This window comes from Canis aureus, chromosome 30 (genome assembly GCF_053574225.1).
Source record: "Canis aureus isolate CA01 chromosome 30, VMU_Caureus_v.1.0, whole genome shotgun sequence".
Lineage (NCBI taxonomy): Eukaryota > Metazoa > Chordata > Mammalia > Carnivora > Canidae > Canis > Canis aureus.
The window spans coordinates 44,070,283-44,095,641 of NC_135640.1; the positions used below are offsets into that span (position 1 = coordinate 44,070,283).

The 25,359-nt window shown below is 47.4% G+C and overlaps 1 protein-coding gene across 1 annotated transcript; it reads right to left on the reverse strand.

Moving 5' to 3' along the window:
- Window positions 1-2,720: 2,720 nt before the first annotated feature.
- On the reverse strand, window positions 2,721-12,669 carry LOC144301694 (uncharacterized). The gene is made up of 5 exons (XM_077878736.1): window positions 12,629-12,669; window positions 12,394-12,434; window positions 5,627-6,641; window positions 4,584-5,569; window positions 2,721-4,420 (listed from the first exon to the last, which is right to left on the reverse strand). Exons 1-5 carry the CDS (start codon window positions 12,667-12,669, stop codon window positions 4,293-4,295), a joined length of 2,211 nt encoding a protein of 736 aa, XP_077734862.1. The 3' UTR covers window positions 2,721-4,292.
- Between the last annotated feature and the right edge of the window lie 12,690 nt (window positions 12,670-25,359).

The window sequence follows — 25,359 nt, forward strand, 5'->3', positions numbered from 1 at the left end:
GCCTGGACTGAGCAAGGGGTGGGGGGCCGCGGCGGGGCGAGTCCCCCCTGGAGCCCTGCCCTGGGCGCTGGTGGCAGCCGGAGACACTGGCATAGGGCTCTATTGATAGTCAGTTTACGCATTTGCTTGGAGTTTACACTAACCTATATTTAAGGTGTATGATAATTTAGGTTGACATAGTGGGATAGAAATTTTTTCTTTAGAAATTGTCCATACAGTATTCGTGCAGGAAATAGTGACCTGACACAAGACACCTGTCCTCAACTTCGCACTGTGGTGAGAGGTAACCAGGATAAACTGCATTTTACTGTGAAAACTGACACCCACTTCCATCCTGCCAGGGTCTTGCGTCGTTTGCCTCATTTGCAAGGGGACTTTACTTTCCCTGCTCACATCACAAGGATGTGGCGAGGATCAGGTATATGGAACTGTGTTGGGATCTGCAAGAGACACACTCCAGCCAGCCAGCCATCTGTCCATCCATCCGTCTGTTTGTCTATTTATTGCCTTTATTGAGCTTTCATTCATGCTCACGCATGCAGATGCTCACAGAGCCCCGAAATCACAGTGTCCTTCTTTTACAGACTAATAAATGGAACTTGAAGAGATTAAGAGGTTTCCCCAAGGCCATGCAGCTGCCAGGCAGGTGCTGGCGTGACCATGTGTTGTGACCATGTGGCGTGACCATGTGTTGTGACTTCGGGTGTGTTAAAAGAAGGCCCCTTGTAGGTTGGGAAGGGGCAGGGATGGGCAGGCTTCTTCACTGCCCTGCAGCTTTCTCGCTAATGCACGAACCTCATTTGAGCTGTTCTGCTCCACTGCACACAGCCCAGAGGGCCGTGAATAATGCGGGAGGAGCTGGGACCTCTGGGGGAAGCAAAGGGTCGGCTTTTGGGGGAGACGGGCCGTATCAGCTGGGAGTACTGTTAAGTGAGGCCTGGGAAATGAGTCCCATTTTTAAAATATCATTTCATAAACTCACCCTGGAAGCAAATGCATTCTCTGCCGTGCAAGGAGCTCCACGTGGACTCAGAGCAAAGCAAATGGTGGTGATGCTGGTGATAATGACCATTGACATTTATTGCTATTTTGGGCCAGGCTTTATGCAGCATCCCAAAATAGGTATTAGTGCCAATTTTACAAAAAAGAAATGGGCTACATATTAAAAAATACATAAAAGTGGAGGTTGAGTGGGTGCCCTATCAGGAATAAATGTGTTTGTTTTTAATGTGCCAGAACATAATTAATATTAAATGATGTGTAAACTAACTAGGAAAATGTGACTGTAGCCGGCCACAATCTACTCTTTTCCATCCAAGAGCAACAGCTCACCTCTGAAATTCATCAAAGTTCAGTTTGAACACAGAAGAGAGAAATGGGAGGCAAGCATAACTTCAATATTTTCAGCATTACTTTTTGTTAATTTGACATTTCATGTTGCCCTTTTTATATTTTGGGGAGCTGTATTTCCTAAAATATTCTCCCTTAAGAAGTACTGTCTTGTCAGGGTTCTCCTAAGAAGCAGAACCAATAGGATTTACGTGCGCTACCCATGTCATCTCTCTCGATCTACAGCGTCTCTATCTTTATCCTTCATCACTATCTGTATATGTGGATCGTGCCTCTCTCCCGCAGGCTGGAGACCCAGGAGACGTCATGCTGCAGCTTGAGTCCGAAGGTCGTCTGCCATCAGAATCCCCTTTCTCAGGGAGGTCAGTCTCATCTCTACTAAGACCTTCAACTGACTGCATGAGGCTCATCACACTGGAGAGCCTCGTCTGCTTTACTCAAAGTCTAATGATCTAAATGTTAATCACACCTAGAACATACCTTCACAGAGAAATCTAGAACAATGTTTGACTAAATAGGCCTAGCCAAGTTGGCACAAAATTAACCATCACAAGTGTCATTCATTTAAAAAAATATATATTTGGTTTTTAAAATATTCTTGAACAAAAAAGATCCTGCATCTAGTCAAACATTTAGAGCTAACTTCTACTCTGCAGGTAGAAGGTCTAGTGAAACAACAGTCCACAGACGCCAGGTCCCAACTGGGGAATTCTGGGGGATGGATACACCGCTCAGTCACTTGTGGCAGTGACAGCACAGATCCTGTCTCCAGTCAGAGAGGGTGGGCTGAGAGAGAGGTCTAGGAGGCACAGAAACGAAATACAGCGTGTGCACCACATTTGAGTCCTGATGGGAATAAAACCAACCGTCAAGGGACCCCTGGGTGGCTTAGTAGTTGAGCATCTGCCTTTGGCTCAGCCCATGATCCTGGGGTCCTGGGATCGAGTCCCGTATCAGGTTCCCCGCAGGAAGCCTGCCTCTCCCTCTGCCTATGTCTCTGCTTCTCTCTCAGTATCTCTCATGAATAAATAAACTAAAAAAAAAAAAAAAAAAACAACACCCCAACTGTGGAAGAACATTTTCTTTTTCAGAAATGGCAAGTTTAAATTTAAAATAGGCACAAACTGATGTTAAGAAATCATGGTGAGGGGATCCCTGGGTGGCTCAGCGGTTTAGTGCCTGCCTTTGGCCCAGGGCGCGATCCTGGACTCCTGGGATCAAGTCACGCGTCGGGCTCCCTGCATGGAGCCTGCTTCTCCCTCTCTGCCTGTGTCTCTGCCTCTTTCTCTAGGTCTATCATAAATAAATAAACAAATAAATAAATAAATAAATATTTAAGAAAAAAAAAGAAATCATGGTGAATTTTCATAGGTGTGAAAATGCCACAAGTAAGAAAATGTCTTTTCTTTTAAAATATTTTATTTATTTGAGACAGCCAGAGCGAGCGAGTGAGCAAGAGAGAGCATGGGGAAGGGCATGGAGAAGGACAAGCAGACTCCCTGCTGAGGGCAGAGTCTGACCTCAATCCCAAGACCCTGAGACCATGACTTGAGCTGAAACCAAGAGTCAGACAATCACCCAGGAGCCCCGGAAAATGCCTTTTTTATTTGAGATGCGATTGATGGTTTTCCAGGTGAAATGACGTGTTTGGGGTTTTCTTTGAAATTACTCCAGCAAAAAGAAAACTGAAGATCAGTGAAACAAGTATGGCAAAATGCTAATGATTGCCAAAGCTGGGTGACATGTATGAAGTCCACTGCTCTATTCTGTGTATGTGTAGATGTTTTCATCAATAAAAGTATACAATAAATAAACCTATTAAATAATAAGAATTTGCATGTTTACATATATAAATATAAATAAGCCTATTAAAACATTATGCTGATTTTCCATATAAAAAATCTTACATAACAATTTGAATTTGTGTTGGTAAAATTGTTTTGTTTTTTTTTTAATTTTTATTTATTTATGATAGTCACAGAGACAGAGAGAGAGAGGCAGAGACACAGGCAGAGGGAGAAGCAGGCTCCATGCACCGGGAGCCCGACGTGGGATTCGATCCCGAGTCTCCAGGATCGCGCCCTGGGCCAAAGGCAGGCGCCAAAACGCTGCGCCACCCAGGGAACCCTGTGTTGGTAAAATTGTGTTGTTGAAATTCTTTTCAGCATCTTCCAAGTGCACCTTATACTTTCTCTGTATCCAAGATAAAACTTGTCTGTTTCCTCAGTTGTTACATTAATAAGCCAGCTGTTCCTTCTGCATTCCCATCTCTGCTCTAGGACAGAAGTCTCTACAGGGCAAAATTTCAGTGATGCACCCTAACACCTCTAACACTAATATTTGTTGAATGAATAATTGTTTTTCTTGCCAGAAAATACTCTTGAGTCTTGAATAGTCATTTCATAAATTTGAACGTGCTTCCATTCAACAATGGAATGATGAGCCAGTGCAACTTTTCAGTAATTAATGCATGAATATAGCATTAGTTTTGCATCTTTTCAGAATTTCTTTTTTATAGTCCATACATTTTACAAACCTGATAATATAGTATGATCGCACATTAAGATTACTGGCAGATTACAAAAGATTCACATTAAGTCGTCGCAAAAGCATATTCATTAAACTCCGCAGAAAATATTAAAAAATATCTTGCACTTTTCTCAAGTACAACCTGACACGCGGCACAGTTCGATAGAGCGAGGCCGCCTGGGTGTCCGGCCGGGGGCGGGGGGGGTCCACTCCTTGGGACTCGTGTCCTCTAGAACATGGTGTTTTGTCAGGAAACCCAGGGCGTGGGTTACAGTCTGCAAAGCCCAAATCAACATCTGATGAAAACTGGCTTCTGAGCAAACAAGAAATGGTTTTTGAAGAACAGAATTCCTTACTGGTTGCTTCCGGGGCCCCGTAGCCCACGAAAATGGCTTTTAGTGACTTACGGCGGGTCACAGGGTTAACGGCCTCCTCGGGCGAGGGCGCCACATAGATCCGTGAGAGGAAAGATAAAGTCTTCCAGCTGGGTTCTCCGCTTCCCAGGCAGGGCTGGAGGATTCGCAGGCCGGAAAGTGTTGACCTTGCAAGATAAAACGGTTATTTTACCAGCAAAAAGCGTTTCTCCAGGAGCAGCAGAGGAGCTGCAGCCTGTAAGCAGCGGGCGGGAAACTCTTTTATATGGAGGGGGGTGGGCGGGGCTGTATGGAAGGAAAGCCCATTGGAGGGCGGTGGCGGCTTCTCACTGGCTGAGTGTGGCGGTGGCTTCTCATTGGCTGCAGGTGATGGTGGTGGCTTCTCATTGGCTGAGCGTGGCGGCGGCTTCTCATTGGCTGCAGGTGATGGTGGTGGCTTCTCATTGGCTGAGTGTGGCGGCGGCTTGTCATTGGCTGCAGGTGATGGTGGTGGCTTCTCATTGGCTGCAGGTGATGGCGGCAGCTTCTCATTGGCTGAGCGTGGCGGCGGCTTCTCATTAGCTGCAGGTGATGGTGGTGGCTTCTCATTGGCTGCAGGTGATGGTGGTGGCTTCTCATTGGCTGAGCGTGGCGGTGGCTTCTCACTGGCTGAGCGTGGCGGCGGCTTCTCTTTGGCCACCGGTGGCGGCGGCCCGCCCGGAAGTTTTGGCGCTTCCTGCCGCCCTGGGCCGGGTGAGGCCGGCCTTCCCCTTGAGGCTGTCTCGACGGCAGCAACCGCGAGGTCTCCTCGGCTCGGTTCCGGCTCCGGCTCCGGGGCAGCAGCAGGGGAGGCGCGGAGGCCCCGTGGAGCCCTGGCTTCCGGCCGGGCGGCGGAGCAGCTCGGGGGCCTCGCCGCGGGGCGGGCAGGGGGAGCACGCGGCCTCCGCCTCGAGCTGTGCGGGTGGAGGCACCTGGGCCCCGAGCCCAAGGCGCGCCCGTCCCGCGGCCCCGTCTGCCTCCGGCCGGCCTCCCGGACGCCCCCCTGTGCCCGCCCGTGGCCGCCGCGGGAGCCCTCCCCGGCGCAGCGGCCCTCGGGGCCCCACGAGGACGAGGACGAGGACGAGGACGGCGGCGCGGCTCCGGCACGTCCTGCCCCCCGCGTGGCCCCGCGTGCCCGGCTGTGGCGGTGTCGGCCGCCGCCGCCTGCAGGTGGGACGAAGCCGCCCGTACCTCGACGCTCCTCGGCGGCCGCGGCTCCCCGTGGGTCGGGCCGTGGCTGCTGCGTCGTGTTCCGCGTCCCTGTCGGGCGGCCCGTGTCCTCGCCGCGAAGCACGGGCCTGGGCCGAGGCCGAGGGCGAGGGCGGGCGCGTCGCCGGGATCAGCGCCCTCAGGACCCCGAGCGCCCTGCGAGGCCCGCGCTTGAAGCCCCGGGAGTGGGGCCGGAGCCGGGCCGGTCGGGGGAAGCCCTGGCCTCGGCCTCGGGGACGCAGGGGTGAGGCCCCGCCGTGCAGGCCGCCCCGCCCCGCGGCTCCCTGCGCCCCACCCGGCCGAGGGCGGCGCTTGTCCCCTTGGCTGCGCCGTCGCCGCCGCCGCCGCCGCCGAAGCCTCCCCCGGGGCTGGAGGCCGCGTGCCCAGCGCCGACCACGCCGGGCCGCCTGCGGGGGGCCGGGGCCAGCCTGAGCCGCCGGAAGGGCCCCGCCCCCGCGTGCGCCTGCCCAGGGCCTGACCGGTCACCGCAGACCTGGGGCCGAGGCCGGACACGGATCCCTGAGGAGCCCCGTCGGCCGCCCCGGGCCCCCCGCGGTGTGGCGGTGCCACAGCGGCGCCCTCGGTGTCCCCGAGCTGTCCCGCCCTCTCCCAGCGCCCGGGGCGTGTCCGGCCCGTCCTCCCGCCCCGTCCTCGGGAACCTCCCGGGAGCCCGGAGTTCTCCGGAGGACACGCGGCCGCTCGCCCAGACCCGGTGCGCGCGCGTGTCTGTCCCGGTCCGCGCTGGTCGCCGCAGGTGCCCCCTCCGCCCCGCCCGGTGCCCGGCAGCCCGACCCCACGCGGGCCCCTCGACGTTCCCTCCGCTCCTCGTCCTGTGGGCCGCGGTTTCCCTCCCTCGGTGCAGGTTCCACTCACTGCGGGTGCTTGGGGGCCCGTGTGCCGGCGTCGCGGAGCCCCTGCTTGCTGAAAGCGCGTCTCTGGTGCCCGGCAGGGGTTCGAGTGCGAGGGCAGCCGCGTGGGGCTCGGGCGGCTTATGCGGCGGCTTCGTTCCAGTTACGAGGACGCAGCACGCAGCGGAGACGCCGCCTTTCGGTAGCGAGCGAGTCGGGGTCCCCCTTGGGGTGCAGTTGAGGGCGCGGGAGCGGCAGCGTCTGGGTCCCGCTGGCTTGCTGCAGAGGCGCCTCCACCCCAGGGCGCCGTGCTCTGGGGCCCACGCGCGTGTGAGGCCCCAAACACCCTGGGGAACCTGGACCCGAGGCGGCCTTGGTGGATGAGGCCTCTTTTAGGATATGAACAAGATTTAGCCTATGCAGAGAGGGCGTAAGTGATTTTTCTGTTGAAACACGGAACCACTGAGGTTAGCGTGTTCTCTGAGATTCTCCACCCTTTGTTCCGCGTGTGCGGTGGGAACTGGTGGGGCCTGCGGTCGGCGCCCGCCGCTTTGTGCTGGCTGCCGTGTTTCCAGAAGGGTGAACCTCCGTTCACATTTTATTGCTTTTTCTTGGTCCCACACGGTTCTCCTTGTCCTTACTCCCACCCCAGGATTGTGTTTATTTCCTAGACAAAGTCACTTGTATCTTTGTTTCTCTGGTTCCTGCCAAGCGTTAGGAGCCATGCTTTCCCTGCCCAGAGCACATGATCAAGATTTTTTGCCCCTGGCGAAACTCCTTTTGGAGTTTTTCCCTCCCCCTCCCCCTCCCCCTCCCCTCCTCCTCTCCTCTTTTTCTTTTCCTTCCTTCCTTCCTTCCTTCCTTCCTTCCTTCCTTCCTTCCTTCCTTTCTTTCTTTCTTTCTTTCTTTCTTTTTTTTTTTTAAAGATCTGAAGCATTAAAAATGCAGTTATTTCAGCTTGAGAGTGGGGAGAGATCACAGATTGACTTTTAAGTTACTCTGAGAAAAGTGATTTGTCTCAATAGATAAATAAGCCCTTACCATACAAATAAAGATGCAGTGATCTTTCATGCCACCCCTTCTTTCCTAAAGAAGAGACCCAGCCTCTTCTGTGGCCACTCACCCAGTGGTGATGCATGCTCCTCCTGAACTGTCTGTTGTACTTCTGGTTTGGGAGGTGAAGATCTGTTACATGTGAGCCACCCAGAACCTGGATTCCTTGCTAAGGTACCAGCAATATATCTTACTTACTGCCTTTGGCCCAGGGCGCGATCCTGGAGACCCGGGATCGAATCCCACATCGGGCTCCCGGTGCATGGAGCCTGCTTCTCCCTCTGCCTATGTCTCTGCCTCTCTCTATTTCTCTCTCTGTGACTATCATAAAAAAAAAATTAAAAGAAATTAAAAAACTAATTAAAAATATTTAATTTATTTATTCATGAGAAAGAGAGAGAGAGGCAGAGACACAGGCAGAGGGAGAAGCAGGCTCCATGCAGGGAGCCCGACGGGGGACTCGATCCCGGGTCTCCAGGATCAGGCCCTGGGCTGAAGGCGGCGCTTAACCGCTGAGCCACTCAGGCTGCCCAATATATCATGTTTAGATAGAAAATTTCAGAGAAAGAAAATGTTCAAGTGCCCAAAGGTAGTTAAAATTAAATATGGTATGCTAATATTGCTAATATTTCCATATACACAAAAGATATTTTTCCTTTGTACGTTTGTTTCCTTTCTTGTGTTTGATGGCTTATGGTATGATTTACACATACATCCCTCCCCCTGAGTCTCACACCTCCTGAAACAGATAGGACACATGCAGCATCACCCTTGTGGGGAGAGGTGGCTGCTCTTTGACTAGCAGGTGGCTGTCAGGGATGGACATCAAGGGTTTCTGACTCTGCCCTGTGTGACTCTCACCCACATGGCACTTTGGTTATAGAATTGTCTGAAAAATGGAAGGAATAGGTATAGAATACTTTATCCAACCAGAAAATTGACTTGATAATTAAAGATAAATTCAACAAGATTTGAAATGAAATGTTTTTTGAAAACCTCTGATGCCCCGATTCTGCTATTATCATAACCACTGACAGGAGATACATTTGGAAAATGTCATACAGTACCTGAAGAAGCAAGTCTCCTTCAGAAAACAGTTCTAGATTGACCTGTGGAGAGGCATGCTCACTTCCTCCTGGATTCATGGGTCGGTCAGCTGGGCAGTCTGCAATGCTGTCCTTTAGGTTGGCTGAGGAAGAGAAAATGTCATTGAAAGCAAATGTTTAATGTTCCTCTTTGGCTTAGCTTTTTTTTTGGTATATTTTTTATTGGAGTTTGATTTGCCAATATATAGCATAACATCCAGTGCTCATCCCATCAAGTGCCCCCCCATCAGTGCCCATCACTCAGTCACCCCATCCCCCCACCCACCTCCCCTTCCACTACCCCTGTTCGCTTCCCAGAGTTAGGAGTCTCTCATGTTCCATCACCCTATCTGATATTTCCCACTCATTTTCTCCCCTTTCCCCTATAATCCCGTTCACTATTTTTTATATTCCCCGTATGAGTGGAACCATATGATGATTGTCCTCCGATTGACTTACTTCACTCAGCGTAATACCCTCCAGTTCCATCCACATTGAAGCAGATGGTGGGTATTCATCCTTCTAATGGCTGAGGAATATCCCATTGTATACATAGTCCACATATCCTTTATCCATTCATCTGTTGATGGACACCGAGGCTCCTTCCACAGTTTGGCTGTTGTGGACATTGCTGCTATAAACATGGGGATGCAGGTGTCCCGGCGTTTCACTGCATCTGTATCTTTGGGGTAAACACCCAGCAGTGCAGTTGCTGGGTCGTAGGGCAGGTCTATTTTTAACTCTTTGAGGAACCTCCACACAGTTTTCCAGAGAGGCTGTACCAGTTCACATTCCCACCAACAGTACAAGAGGGTTCCCCTTTCTCTACATCCTCTCCAATATTTGTTGTTTCCTGTCTTGTTAATTTTCCCCATTCTCATGGGTGTGAGGTGGGATCTCATTGTGGTTTTGATTTGTATTTCCCTGATGGCAAGTGATGTGGAGCATTTTCTCATGTGCTTGTTGGCCATGTGTGTGTCTTTGGTGAAATTTCTGTTCATGTCTCCTGCCCATTTCATGATTGGATTGTTTGTTTCTTGGGTGTTGAGTTTAATAAGTTCTTTATAGATCTTGGATATGAGCCTTTTGTCTGATTATGTCATTTGTAAATATCTTCTCCCGTTCTGTAGATTGTCTTTTGGCTTTGTTGACTGTTTCTTTTGCTGTGCAGAAGCTTTTTACATTGATTAAGTTCCAATAATTCATTTGCTTTTGTTTCCTTTGCCTTCATAGATGTATCTTGCAAGAAGTTGCTGTGGCCAAGTTCAAAAAGGGTGTTGCCTGTGTTCTCTTCTAGGATTTTGATGGAATCGTGTCTCACATTTAGATCTTTCATCCATTTTGAGTTTATCTTTGTGTCTGGCATAAGAGAATGGTCTAGTTTCATTATGCTGCGTGTGGATGTCCAATTTTCCCAGCACCATTTATTGAAGAGACTGTCCTTCTTCCAGTGGATGGTCTTTCCTGTTTTGTTGAATATTGGTTGACCATAGAGTTGAGGGCCCATTTCTGAGTTCTCTATTCTGTTCCATTGATCTGTGTGTCTGTTTTTGTGCCAGTACCACACTGTCTTGATGACCACAGCTTTGTAGTACAACTTGAAATATGGCATTGTGATGCCCCCAACTCTGGTTTTCTTTTCCAATATTCCCCTGGCTATTCAGGGTCTTTTCTGATTCCACACAAATCTTAAGATTACTTGTTCTAATTCCCTGAAGAAAGTCCATGGCATTTTGATAGGGATTGCATTGAACGTGAAAATTGCCCTGGATAGCATAGACATTTTCACCATATTAATTTTTCCAATCCACGAACATGGAATATTTATCCATCTCTTTGTGTCTTACTCAATTTCTTTTAAGTGTTCTTTAGTTTTTAGGGTATAGATCCTTTACCTCCTTGGTTAGGTTTATTTCTAGGTATCCTACGCTTTTGGGTGCAATTGTAAATGGGGTTGACTCCTTAATTTCTGTTTCCTCAGTCTCATTGTTAGTGTATAGAAATGCCACTGATTTCCGGGCATTGATTTTGTATCCTGCCACACTGCCAAATTGCTGTATGAGTTCTGACAATCTTGGGGTGGAGTCTTTTGGGTTTTCTATGTACAGTATCATGTCATCTGCAAAGAGGGAGAGTTTGACGACTTCTTTGCCAATTCGAATGCCTTTTTTTTTTTTTTTTTTTTGTTGCCTGATTGCTGAGGCTAGGACTTCTAGTACTATGTCGAATAGCAGTGGTGAGAGTGGACATCCCTGTCGTGTTCCTGATCTTAGGGGAAAGGCTCCCAGTGTTTCCCCATTGAGAATGATATTTGCTGTGGGCTTTTCGTAGATGGCTTTTAAGATGCTTAGGAATGTTCCCTCTATCCCTACACTCTGAAGAGTTTCGATCAGGAATAGATGTTGTATTTTGTCAAATGCTTTCTCTGCATCTATTGAGAGGATCATATGGCTCTTGTCTTTTCTCTTGTTGATATGATCTATCACATTGATTGTTTTACGAGTGTTAAGCCAACCTTGCATCCTGGGGATAAATCCCACTTGGTCATGGTGAATTATCTTCTTAATGTACTGTGAGAGGACTCAGGCCCCCAGCTCTGCCCAGACCCGGGCCGGGACCAGCTGAGGATCAAGGTGTTCTCCACGAAAGCAGTTCACAGCACACGACTGGTAGACAGCTGCTCTCCAGGGCAGCCCAGGGCCCATGTGTGCCCCTTCCCTTGGGCCATCCTGGGCAGGGGGTCAGAGCGAGGGCAAGGGTCTGAGGTCTCTACCACTGTCAGTGGACTGCAGCACAGCCCAGTGGGTGGGGACAGGCCCGAACTAGCGACACGTGGGCAGGCTGCCTGGAGACAATGGCAGAGGCAAGCAGAGGACCCACTCAGGGTCTTCGAGGGCTGACAGGCCTGCAAAGGACCCCTGCCTCCCTCCCCGCAAAGGATCCCAGCCCCTGTGGGATTCATGTAGCCTAAAATTAACCATTTTAAACTGAGAGACCACCACCTCTCTCTCCATCCAAGATACTGTCCACACCCCCAAAAGGAAAGCCGGTGTCCATTTAGTGGCCCTCCCCGATGCACTGACCCCAGCCCCTGGGGTCACAGTGGACCGCTGCATGGACAGTCCACAGCACTGCTGTATGAGACTCCACAGCTGCTGCTGCTTTGCGGTTACCCCTGCAGCTGGGTAATTTCATAGTTCTCAGTGTATTTTCAAGGTTGACTAGACCCATTTCATCTTTGAGTTTCTTTTCGAGCAGCTGTAACTGTCTGTCCTGTGTTGTTCAGGCCCAGAGTCTTCCTTGGGCCATCTTCCTGTGTGGCTGCTTACTAGCTATGGAGGGGATGTGCTCAGCTGCATCACCCAGTTTACTGCGTACAAGTCCCAAGCACAGGAATGAGTTAGGACTAGCTCTCAGCAATGACACAGTGGATTAGCAGGTAGGACACGGAAGAGTAGACTGTGCCCGTTACATGGTAAGGAAGTTTAGGAGAACAAGTGCTCCGGGAGATGATAAGAAATAGCCCAGTTCATAGCTTCAGAAAAATGAGCCCTTTGTTCTGAGCCAAAGCTCTGGAAGGTGGAGGAACATTTAATTTATCACAAGAAATGATAAAGCAAAGGAAGGAAAGAAGTTAGACCATCCGCTAGGACCTCTCCTCTGCACCTGCCATTCTGTGAGCCTGGTGGGAAGCCCGTGCCCGTCTCCTTCCACAGAGAGCAGAGCCCAGGGTCCATATGACAGGCTGGGCAGAGAGACACACCTGCAATCTGGGTCACCTATTGTACCTGAGCTGAATGTGGGGCCTTCTTCCTGTATCCGGGACCCAAACACTGTGGTGCCGCTTCTGCCTCACAGAAGGTCAGCGCTTAGAGCTTGTGGGCAAGCTCCTCTCGTAGCTTGATCTGGAGCCACGCGGCCGCTTACCTGCAAAGCAGCTCTTCACCTTCAGGTAGCCCACGACCAGCCTGAGGATGCAGAGCTTGTCAAGCCGGGCTGCACATCCTCGGGGAAGGGCAGCAAGGTGGTCAGTTTGCTCAGCTCTGGATTCCGACAGTCCCGGTGCTGTTTCTAAGGGTTGCATTTGGCTCCCTCTGGAGGCTGTGGCTCAGGACTTGGGGAGAGAGCAGCAATCATTCTCTACCTCCCTCTATACCTTCACCCGAGATACCCGCAGGGCCCCCAGGCCATGCCGGACGCCATCTGGCCCCAGGTCCTGGTGCTTGGAGGCAGGGACCCTTGTCCTTCGGGTTCGGGTTCTGTCTTCACTGCCCTCCTGGCCGGCGGGCCCTACTCATACTGTGCACATGCGAGACCTGGTGGCCCTCAAGGCACTAGGGGCCCGGGACTGGCCATCCCCTCCCAACTTTCTGGTAGCCTGACATGTTTGCAACCATTTTTAAAAAACATTTTATTTACTTATTCATGAGAGACACAGAGGCAGAGACACAGGGAGAGGGGAAGCAGGCTCCCTGCGGGGACCCCGATGGGGGACTCGATCCCGGGACCCCGGGGTCACGCCCTGGGCTGAAGGCAAGTGGCCAACTCCTGAGCCACCCAGGGGCCCCAACATCCCTACATAAATTTTATTTTATTTTATTTATTTTTTTTTTTGTAATTTTTTTTTAATTTTTATTTATTTATGATAGTCACAGAGAGAGAGGCGCAGAGACACAGGCAGAGGGAGAAGCAGGCTCCATGCACCGGGAGCCCCATGTGGGATTCGATCCCGGGTCTCCAGGATCGCGCCCTGGGCCAAAGGCAGGTGCCAAACCGCTGCGCCACCCAGGGATCCCCCTACATAAATTTTAAATGAGTAAATCTGCATACCACAATTAACACCGAAAAGGCTGAAGCTCCATTTAAGAAATTATAGTTTAAGAATTGAGCCTACATACACACACACAAACACACACATTAACATACATCTACATGTACACTCTATTTCTTTCTCTGCATGCGCATACCCATGTCCAATGTACATCATAATTACATTGTTAAAAACCAGGGATGGGGAGAGCCGAAGGAAAAAAGACCCATTTCATACAGACGAATAAAGACAGAATAAATGACTTCTTGTCAGAAAAATGCAAACCAAAACACAACAGGGTGATATCTTTAATGTTCCAAAAGAAGGAAGCTGTTAACCCAGAATCTCGTATCTGGAGAAATGATCCTTCAAATGAGGGCAAATTAAAGAAATTTTCAGACAAAAATTCAAAGATTGTAACTCCAGAAGATTTGAGCTACAAAAATATTAAAGAAATTTCTTCAAGCTGAAGAAAAATGGCACTAGGTAGAAATGTGGATCTCCACGAATGAATGAACAATGTTGTAGACAATAAAAAATTTAATGATTTTATTTAAATGGTAATTGTGTAAATAAAAACAGTATTGCATCATGGGGTTTGCAACATATGTAGAAGTAGAATTTGTGAAAACAATAGCACAAAGGATGGGAAGTGGAATTATATTGTTGTGAGGTGCTTATGTCGTCCATGAAGTAGTACAATATTATTTGAAAGTAGACAGTAATAAGTTAAGATGTGCATTTTATGCCTTATGGCAACCACTGAAAAAATAAAACAGAAGTACAGCTAATCTGTACTTATTAGAGGAGAAACATGAGATACTAAAGAAGAATGAAATCCAAAGGAAGTAAGGAAAAGAGGAAAAATAACAAAGAACAGATGGAACAAAGAGAAAACAGCAAGATGGCAGACTTAACCCTATTGATAGTGACAAAAATGTAAACAGAGGCTATCAGACTGACCTGATATATGGTGTTTGGAAGAAACCCAGTTAAAAGGTAAAGACACAGATTAAAGTGAAAAGATTGAAAAAAGACATACTATGTACACATTAGACATAGGAAATCTGGAGGTGCTGACAAAGAAGACTCACCAAAGAGAAAGATATTTTCATAATATTAAAAAGGTCATACCGGGATCCCTGGGTGGCGCAGCGGTTTAGCGCCTGCCTTTGGCCCAGGGCGCGATCCTGGAGACCCGGAACCGAATCCCACGTCAGGCTCCCGGTGTATGGAGCCTGCTTCTCCCTCTGCCTATGTCTCTGCCTCTCTCTCTCTCTCTGTGTGACTATCATAAATACATAAAAAAAAAATTAAAAAAAATAAAAAAAAGGTCATACCAATCATATATGCATTTAATAACAGAGTTTCAAATATGTGAAGCAAGAACTGCCATAACTGCCAGGAGAGACAGGCGAATCCATTAACTAGAGTTGGGGACTTCTGCGCTATTCTCTCAGTAACTAATAGGACAGATTGCTAGAAAATCAAGGACATACAAGACATGAACGCTATCCTCTAACTTGGTATGATTGACATTTATAAAACAGTGTACCCAACGACTGCAGAATATAGATTCTTTTCATACACATGCAAAAATTCACCACGGGAGACCATAAAACAAGTCTTAGTACATTTAAATAGATTCAAATTATTTAATCATTTATCATAGAGTGTGTTCTCAGACCACAATGATATTTATGAATCAATAATTAAAACATATCTGAAAAATCCTCAAATATATGAAAATCAATACATTATAAAATAACTCATGGGCCAAAGAAGAAATCACAGGGAAAATAAAAACATTTCTAAGTGGTAATGAAAGACAACATGCCAAAATTTGTGGGGTACAGTTAAAGGATTGTGTAGAAGGAAGATTATAATCTTATATAAGTAAAGGAGGAAGTTTTACAGTCAATGATTTGAGTTGCCTCCTTAAGAAGCTAGAAACACAAGAGTAAACTAAGCCCAAAGCATGTAGAAGGAAAGGAAATAATCAAGTTAAGGCAGAACAATAAAACAGAAAATGGAGGAGCTAAATGAACCAAAAACTGAAAATATCAACGAAATTGTTAATCATCCAGCTACAGTAATCCGTTCCCACCAAAAAGAAAATGCACATTACCAACAGCAAGGACAAAAGGGAGATAGTTCTAGATCCTACAGACATTGAGAGGAGAAAATCTTTGTGACCCTGCAATATGCAAAGATGCCTTAGATGGGACACCAAAATCACTAACCATAGCAGAAAAAGATTGATAAACTGGACTTCACCAAAATTAAAAAACTGAAAAGGCAAGCCACAGAATGGGAAACAATACCTGCAGTACATGTAGCTGAGAAAGGAATTGTATCCAGAATACATGAAGGACTTTCACTAACCAATTAGAAATGGGCAAATAATTTGAATAGATACCTCATTAAAGAAAATATGCGGGGATCCCTGGGTGGCTCAGCGGTTTAGCACCTGCCTTTGGCCCAGATCGCAATCCTGGAGTCCCGGGAATGAGTCCCGCGTCGGGCTCTCGGCATGGAGCCTGCTTCTCCCTCCTCCTGTGTCTCTGCCTCTCTCTCTCTCTCTCTCTCCTCTCTGTCTATCATAAATAAATAAATAAATAAATCTTTAGAAAAAGAAAATCTGCTAATGACCAAAAAGCATGTAAGATCATAGGCACCATCATAATTCATCAGAAAAATGCAAATTAAAGTAAATTACTTGTACACATATATTAAAATGGCCAAAATTCAGAAGATTGACACCCAAGTGTTGGAAGGGATTTAGAGTAACTGGAATCACCATTAGCCCATTAGCGGAAAACTTTGTTTCTTTTTTTTTTTTTTTTTAACTTTCAGTTTCTTAAAATGTTAAACATGACCTAGTAATTCCATTCCTGTCTACCCACTGGAGTGAAATGAAAACATGTGTCTGCAGGGGACTGTTTATAGCACTTTATTCATAATGGCCCCAAATGGGACAAGCCAGCCAAGCGGGTGAGGAGGGGCTCAATAGCTTAGCCCTCACCCCCACCCTGTAAGGCTCCTTGGAGCCTGCTAACCGGGGGACCCTGTCCCACGAGGTCTGCCCTGGTCTTCTCCAGCCGGATCCCAGCCCCTTTGGACAAGCCACAGACAGGGGCTGGGTCTCTGTTGGGCATCCCCCTCACCACCCAGCTTTGGTGACTCGGCCCTAACCCAGAGGATAACAGAAGTCTCCACCTCTTAGGTTGCCTGGGGATCAATGACAACACAGATGCCATGGTGCAGAACCTGTGCCATCCTCGTGTGGTTTGCTGACAGTGTTAGTTTGTGTCCCATCACTGTATTATGTGGAAATGTGGACGATTTCATTTTACATTTAAAAAAATTAGGGCACTGGAGGATGTAACTAAGTTCAAAGGACTTTGGGTAGATTCGTTTGTTAAATCTTCACAAACTGCTTTGAAACAGAGCGCTGAGGAGGTTTGTAGGGCAGGATGATGCCACCAACACCTGGATTTGAATCAGCAGAACAAAATGGGCAAATTGGTATATGCTGATGTTTTTTAGTCTTGAAAAAAAAATACAATTTTCAGTATATGTAACACTCTTAGGGACCCCTCGCCCCATTTTAAACATCTTTTTCAATTAACCAGTGATGACTGGTTTCCATGCCCTGGAAAAATAACTTCTGATGAGCTGGTTCTGGGATACCTATGCCCCTACCAGGAAGTTTTATGATATATATATTTGTGGTAAAATACACACACCATAAATGTTACCATTTTAACCATTCAGTGGCATTAAGTACACTCTGGATGCTGTATAACCATATCCACTATCCGGTTCCAGAACTTTTCCATCAGGCCAGGGAAACCCTTCACCCGGTAGCAGTCGCCTCCCCTCTCCCACTCCCTTGCAACTACTCATCTACTTTCTGGATTAGCTATTCTGGACATTTCACACATGGTGTCATGGGCCATTTGCTGTTTTGTACATGGCCTTGATCGCGGCACTTTACGCAGAATTAGGATCGGTACTTCTAGAGGCTTTGGAAATTTCTCACAAACCTGCCTCCAGGTGCTGGGAAGGAACCCTGTGCCCCTGGAGGCTGCTCCGGGTCTCCCTGCTCCGGGTCTCCGCATCCCTGGGGAAGCGCTCTGAAGCCTGTGGACGCCGGCCGGGCTCTGCGGGTCTCCCAAGCTCTGCGGGTTAGGGACACCTCCCGGCAGGGTGTACCCCGCTCCTCGGTGGTTAGGGACACTCCCGGCAGGGTGTACCCCGCTCCTCGGTGGTTAGGGACACTCCCGGCAGGGTGTACCCCAGCATCTCGGTGGTTAGGGACACCTCCCGGTAGGGTGTACTCTGCTCCTCTGTGGCTAGGGACACCTCCCGGCAGGGTGTACCCCGCTCCTCGGTGGTTAGGGACACCTCCCGGCAGGGTGTACCCCGCTCCTCGGTGGTTAGGGACACCTCCCGGCAGGGTGTACCCCGCTCCTCGGTGGTTAGGGACACCGCCCGGTAGGGTGTACCCTGCTCCTCGGTGGTTAGGGACACCTCCCGGCAGGGTGTACCCCAGCATCTCGGTGGTTAGGGACACCTCCCGGTAGGGTGTACCCTGCTCCTCCGTGGCTAGGGACACCTCCCGGCAGGGTGTACCCCGCTCCTCGCTCCTCGGTGGTTAGGGACACCTCCCGGCAGGGTGTATCCTGCTCCTCGGTGGTTAGGGACACCTCCCGGCAGGGTGTACCCCAGCTCCTCGGTGGTTAGGGACACCGCCCGGTAGGGTGTACCCCACTCCTCGGTGGTTAGGGACACCGCCTGGCAGGGTGTACCCCGCTCCTCGGTGGCTATAGGACACCTCCCGGCAGGGTGTACCCCAGTTCCTCGGTGGTTAGGGACACCTCCCGGCAGGGTGTACCCCAGCTCTTTGATGGTTAGGCACACCGCCCGGCAGGGTGTACCCCGCTCTTCGGTGGCTGCAGGTGGAGCCGGGAGTGCCCAAGCGGGGGCCTGTGTGAGTGCGTGTTTGTGTGCGTGTGCCCAGGAAACGTTCCCCCATTGTGCCCGCTGCGTGTGTGATGCTCCAGGTGCTTCAGGCTCCTGAAGAGTAGGCTTCGCACCCCTCAGGTATGGGGATGATGTAGGAGTGCTTTTATTTTAACTGATCATAGAATGAAAATAATCAAGGGTATTTAAAAAACACCAGTAATACGATACATTAGTGACCGACTGTACATGCTCCAGGAGGCGTGATAGGCATCTCGGTGTTTTCCTTTGCACATCAGACCCCTTCCTTGAGTTTAAGGAAGTTGATTCGAGGAGTGGAGGCAGAAACACGGGGCCCAGTCCTGAGAGCAGCTTACCCCCAAGTGTTTGCAGACGTCAGAAGAGCACCCGGCCAACTGTGAACTGCAGTCGGAGGGGTCTAGGGCCCGGGCTGAAGGTGGAGGAAGGGAAGCGTTTCCTGCCCATCCCCCCAGCAGCGCCTTTGCAGTCCCTCCACAGCCATAGCTGGAGACCCCCCCGACAAGTAAGAGAGTCATGGTGGTGCCACAGAGACGGCGCTCCTTCCTGGGTTCCTCTCCCTCTTCCTTCTCTTCCCGGGTGATGCAGAGGCCATTTCCAACAAAATCTGGGAATACATTTCACAGCCTGGGACTTAAGGGCCAGTGCTGCAGGTTCAGGGATCCATGCGCCACAGCCTCTTTATCTCTAATGTAATGGGGGCTGAAAAAGTGGTCTCTAAGTCTTTTTACAATCTTTTCTCAAAAAAAGACTTTTAAGACTTCTGCTAATTCAGTGGCATCTTTATTCCTAGAATCACTTGAGTTTCAATGGTATTGCCTAATTTCCCTGTCCATGGTGTCCTCTAGTGTTTTTTCCCTGCATATTTTTAAAAAACAGATGATGTGGATAATGTGAGTATTAAACTGGACCCTTTGGACTTTACAACAAGGAAAACTTGGTAATAATTAATTGGATAAAGGGTATAGGCTTATACCGTATAGGCTTCCTAAAAGAACCAGGGTGTGTGTTTCATTGTATGATTGGACATGCTCTGCTCACTATTAGCAAGGGCACTGGGTCTTGGTGCCTAGCACCTGTGGGGAGGAGCCAACACTGTTAGCGTGCTGGCTCTTTACTGCGGCCATCAGTGAGGCAGTACACAACTGACGCATTTCGTTTCAGTCCTGCAGATTGGACAGCAGGAAGTTGCCAGCTGGAAAGTCTCCCGAGATTTAAGAGTGCAGAGGACCAGGGCCACTTACAATTCAGCAATTGTCTACCTTCTTGAATTGCAAAAGCTGAATTATTTGGCCCATGGCAGCGTTAGGGATGGGATCATCAAACTGTGGTATTCTGGAAGCTGGGATGTGATAGCCTGGAGGATCGGGGGATCCTGCCCCCCAAACCACTCTTGATACGCCTGCTGCTGCTGAAGGCCTCTGTGCCTCTGGCTCTACCATAAATCTGGGTGGGATGGTGGCCTGGGGACTGAGAAGTGTTCTTGAACTGGTTGGGGCCGCCTGGCCATCCTAGTTCTTTGTTCCCACTGCTTTGGAGGCAGAGAGAAGGCTGGGCCAGAAGCCACTGACTAAAGAGATAGGACCAATAGTCATGGCAGGACTCAGGAAATCAATCAATTGGCATCAAAATAGTGTTTGGGACAGTGTCAGCGAAGGGTGCCCTGGCGCAGGAGCCTCTTACTGTTCAGTCCCCAAGGCCACCTCCAGGATAGTTACCTCCACCCTCAGAATGCTGTCCCCAGGCAATAACCCTTTTAGTAGGGCCACAGAGAACAGAAGGGAGCAGAAACCAAGTCTTCGTGCAGGGGGAACCCAGCCAGCCAAGCTGTCCATTGAGCAGGACGTCACTTTCTCCCTATCCAGAGGGGCGTGATGTGTTATTCAGACTACTGATGACTGGATTTACATTTCCTTTTCTGAAAGAGAGTTTTTATTCTGATTGCTCTATTTTCCCTCCTTGATTAGGTTAGATATCTGGGTAACTGTTAAATCCATGGTTCCAAGATCATGAAACTGAACATTTTCACCTTCCATGATACATGTACAGCACCTCCAGGTTTTTAGCTTGTTGCAGTATGATCTACTTGGATCCAGGCCTGAGCCATCTTCCAAAGGAAGAGGAGTTTTTTGTGATTGAAAGAAGGATTGTTGCATTATGAGAAGTGCAGTCTTTGGAATAATTAGTTAGGGAAAGGGTGTGTGTACATGTGTATGCAAATTTGCATGCATACTCAGGAACTGAGGGGGTGGACTGTGGTTGAATATGTAATGTTTTTTGCTTGCTCTGTTGTATTAATTGTCAGTGGCTGTTGTAACAAATTTCTTGGTGGCTTAAAACAACACAAATGTGTTCTCTTAGAGTTCTGTAAGGAGTCAGAGGTTTAATACAGGTTTCACCAGGCTAGACTTAAGGTGGTTAGCAGGGCTGTATTTCTTTCTAGAGGCTCCAGGGGAGAAGCTGTTTCCTGTTCATTCAGCTTGTTGGCAGGATTCAACAAGTTGTCGGACTGAGGTCCCATTTCCTTGCTGGTTATGAGCTGAGGGCCATTCCCTTCTTCTTTTCTTCTTCTTCTTTCTTCTTCTTCTTCTTCTTCTTCTTCTTCTTCTTCTTCCTTCTTCCTTCTTCTTCTTTCTTCTTCTTTCTTCTTCTTTCTTCTTCCTTCCTCCTCCTCCTCCTTCTTCCTTCTTTCTTCCTCCCCCTTCTTTCTTCCTCCTCCTTCTTCCTTCCTCCTCCTTCTTCCTTCCTCTTCCTCCTTCTTCCTTCTTTCTTCCTCCCCTTCTTTCTTCCTCCTCCTCCTTCCTTCTTCTTCTTCTTCTTCTTCTTCTTCTTCTTCTTCTTCTTCTTCTTCTTCTTCCTTTCTTTCTTCTTCCTTCTTCTTTCTTCTTCTCTTTTCTTCTCTTCTCTCTTCTTCTTCTTCTTCTTCTTCTTCTTCTTCTTCTTCTCCTTCTTCTTCTTCTCTTCTCCTTCCTCCTTCCTTCCTTCTCCTTCCTTCTTCATCTATTTATTTGTTAGAGAGAATAAGTAGGAGGGGCACATGGAGAGGAAGAGAGAATCCAAAGCAGACTCTGTGCTGAGTGTGGAGCCTAATGCGGAGTTTGACCTCATGACCCTGAGATCATGACCTGAGCCAAAGCCAAGAGTCAGATGCTCAACTGACTGTGCCACCCAGGTGCCCCCATTCCCAGCTCCAGAGGCCACTCACATGTCTTGATTTGTGACACCTTCCTCTATCTTCAGTGCCAGCAATGGTGAGTCCAGTGCTTCTCACAGACTCTTCTGCTTTCCTTCTCTATGGACTCATCTCATTAGATTGGAGCCACTTGAGTAATTCCAGATAATTTCCCTATTTCAAGGTCAACTGATAAGGTAACCTTAATTCTATCTGTAACCTTAATTATTTTTTGTATGTAGCAGAATATATATACAGATGCTGGGGATTAGGTGGCCATCTTTGAGGTGCCATCATTCCACCTGCCACAGTTACATGCTCAGGAGAGGGGGGACTTGTGGAGCGTAGAATCTGCATATGATCAGTTTTACCTGATTCTGCTAAATAATTTTCCAAAGTGGTTGTACCCACCAAACACTATTCTGTTTTGTTGATCTATTTATTTAATCATATGCTCATATCATACTGTCTGAGTTTCTGTAGCTTTTAATTAGTAAGTCTTAATATCTGGTAATGTAAATCTTCTTTCTTATTCTTCTTTGATATTGTATTTGCTATTTTAGTCTTGCATTTCCATATAAATTTTTGAATTAACTTGACTTCCACAATACCTGCTGGAATTTTGAATGGGATTGTTAGATTCTATAGATAATTTGGGGGAAGAATTCACATTTTATAATAGAGTCTTTTGTTTTTAAAAGATTCTATTTATTTGTTCATGAGAGACACAGAGAGAGGAAGAGGCATAGACACAGGCAGAGGGAGAAGCAGACTCCATGCAGGGAGCCTGATGTGGGACTCGATCCCGGGTCTCCAGGATCACACCCTGGGCTGAAGGTGGCATTAAACCACTGAGCCACCCGGGCTTCCCCTATAATAGAGTCTTCTAATCCATGGATAAGGCATATCTGTCTTTATTTTGGTCTTCTTTATGTCTCTCAATAATGTTTTACAATCATCTATCCATTTATTTATTTGTTTTAGAGAGAGGTGCAGATGGAGGGAGGGGCAGAGGGAGAGTGAGAGTGAGAATCTTAAGCAGACTCTGTGCTGAGCAGGGAACCTGACATAGGGCTTCATCTCACAACCCTGAGATCAATGACCGAGTCAAAATCAAGAGTTGGACACTTATTTTTTAAATTTTTTTTAATTTATTTATGATAGTCACACAGAGAGAGAGAGAGAGAGAAGCAGAGACATAGGCAGAGGGAGAAGCAGGCTCCATGCACTGGGAGCCCGATGTGGGACTCGAACCCGGGTCTCCAGGATCTCGCCCTGGCCAAAGGCAGGCGCTAAACCGCTGTGCCACCCAGGGATCCCCAAGAGTTGGACACTTAACTGACTGAGCCACCTAGGCACTCCAAACACTCAGGTTTTTATTTTTGCATATACTTTATTAGATCTTTTCCTAAGTGTTTGGTATTTTTGAAGCAATTATAAATGGTGTCATTTAATAATTAATTTTTCAATTGTTGCTGTTGTTTAGAAATATAAAATTGTGTCCAGTAACTCTGATTATTAATCATAGTCATTTCTCATAGACTTCTTTGGATTTTTTTAGTGTTCATATGATGTAATCAATAACTAATGACATCTTTATCTACTCCTTTCCAGTCTCATTACTTTTCTCTTTCTTGTCTTATTGAGTCTGGGTGGCATCTCCAGCCCATCATTGAATGGGGATGGTGTGAGCAGCCATTTGTATTTTGCTCCAAACCTCAAGGAGAAGGATTTTTTAGACTTCACCATCAAGCATGATGTTTGGTTTGAGTGTTTTGAAGACACATCAACAGGTTAAGTAAATTTACTTCTATTCATAGTTTTTTCTTTTTATCATGAATGGATTTTCAATTTTACACAATAATGTTTCTCCCTCCACTGACATGATCATATGTTCTATAGATATGGTTAATTACTTAAGTATATTTTTGAATGTTAAATCAATCTTGCTTTTCTAGAATAAGTCTGTTTGATCACACTGTACTACCCTTTAATACTGTTTGGTACTTTGATAGCATTTTATATCATATAGTTTTGTAATGTTTTCTTTAGTGATTATAGATTTGACTTTCATTACCCTTTTATTTAATGCCTCTGTGAAGCTTTTGTATCAAGGTTTGCTAGCCTCAGATATTGAATTGGAAATGTTCTCTCCTTCCCTTTCTCTGGATAAATGGATATAAGTTTGTGTTATTTTGACATGAAACACATGGCAAAGTTCCCCAGCCTGGAGTTTTTGGTTAGAAAGTGACCCAGGAGGGGTGCTTTCAGCCTGGTTCAATGACCAACAGTCGATTCAGTGTCCAACTAGCGATTTTGGCTCAGGTCATGATCTTGGGGTCCTGAGATCGAGTCTTGAGTCTAGCCCCACACTCAGTAGGGAGTCTGCTTGAAAATTCTCTCCCTCTGCCTCTGCCTACCCCCTATTTGTGGATACAATCTCTATCTGTTTCTCAAATAAATAAATAAATAAATCTTAAAAAAAAAGAAAGAAAGAATAACGCAGGCAGGAGGGATGCAGGACCTGCTTGTCATGGAGCCAAGGAATATGATAGGAAGAGGCATTTGAAGGAAACAAAGACGGAACATACAGCACTTTAGCTATGTGGCTCCAGTGGACATGAAAAGGGCATAGTGTCTGAGTCTCAAGGTCTGAAGAATTTTCAAAACCTGTGCCCACAGTTGGCTGACTTTCCTCTGATATGAACCAGCATCAACTCCCAAACTATAAACTCCGTCATTTGCTCTTTTGTTGTCCTTGTTATATTAAGAGTTTAAATAAAAATGCTTTACACACAAAAACAAATAAACGAGGGGCCTGAATCCCAAGACTTCAGTGAGTCTGACTTCCTGCTGCTTCCCCTCAAAGTGCCTGCTGTTTCAGGGCTGAGAAATTGGGCAGAATGGGGCTGATCAGAAGCAAATGATAAGCAGTGAGTTCCAGCACCTGGGGAGACAGAAACTGGAGTTCTGCAGAGAAGTGAGCCTCATACTCTCTGTTTTCTGCCTACAACAACAACAACATTAATCTAGAAATTGGTACTGAGGTATAAAATAAGGTATAATAAGGTATATAATAAATAATACATGATGATGAAGATAGATGATAGATAGATAGATAGATAGATAGATAGATAGATAGATAGATAGTAGATAGATAATAGATAGATAGTCTCTTTCTATAACATCCAATAACAATGATCCCAGGTCTTGGCTTCTACAAACGAACCAGAGCTCCATGATTCCAGGGCCATGTTAGGAAAATTACAAGGTGAAGCCTGGAGCATCTTGTGCCAAAAAAGCAAGGAGGGGCTCACAGACTGGAGGCATGTTACAGGGATACAGGAGCCATCCTGGAGGGCCTCCTGTTGGTCAAGTCTGAGATGGTTTGAATGTCAAGAGAAACAGTGAAGAGAACGGACTAACTCAGTAAAATAGGAAATCATATTACAGATATAAATACATAAGTGATTACATCGAAAATTCTATGATGAAGGGGGTACTTATATAGTTGGAAAGTATTTCCCTACAAAATGCTTAGTAATTTCAAAGGAGAAAGAGTATCACCATGGTGGAGACTGTGGGAGATCCCAGCTTCAGTGCGTGATTGTCAGTAGTACAAGGAGAACTTGTGGGCCTCCTACAAGGACATAGGCACAGCATTACCTCAAGATGTTTTGCCAAAGACACACGACGTTAATCTACGCATGAGGACATGTCAGATGATCCAGATGAGGGGCCTTCCATGTTCTACAAACAGCTGGCTGTGGTGTTGGAAAGTACCCAGAGACTGGGGAGGAGACATGGAGTACCTTTTACTCTGCAGGGTGTTATTATAGATGAGACTTGAGTACAAGCCAGAGGACCAGATGTCAGCTCTACATCCATGACAGCTCCCTCATTT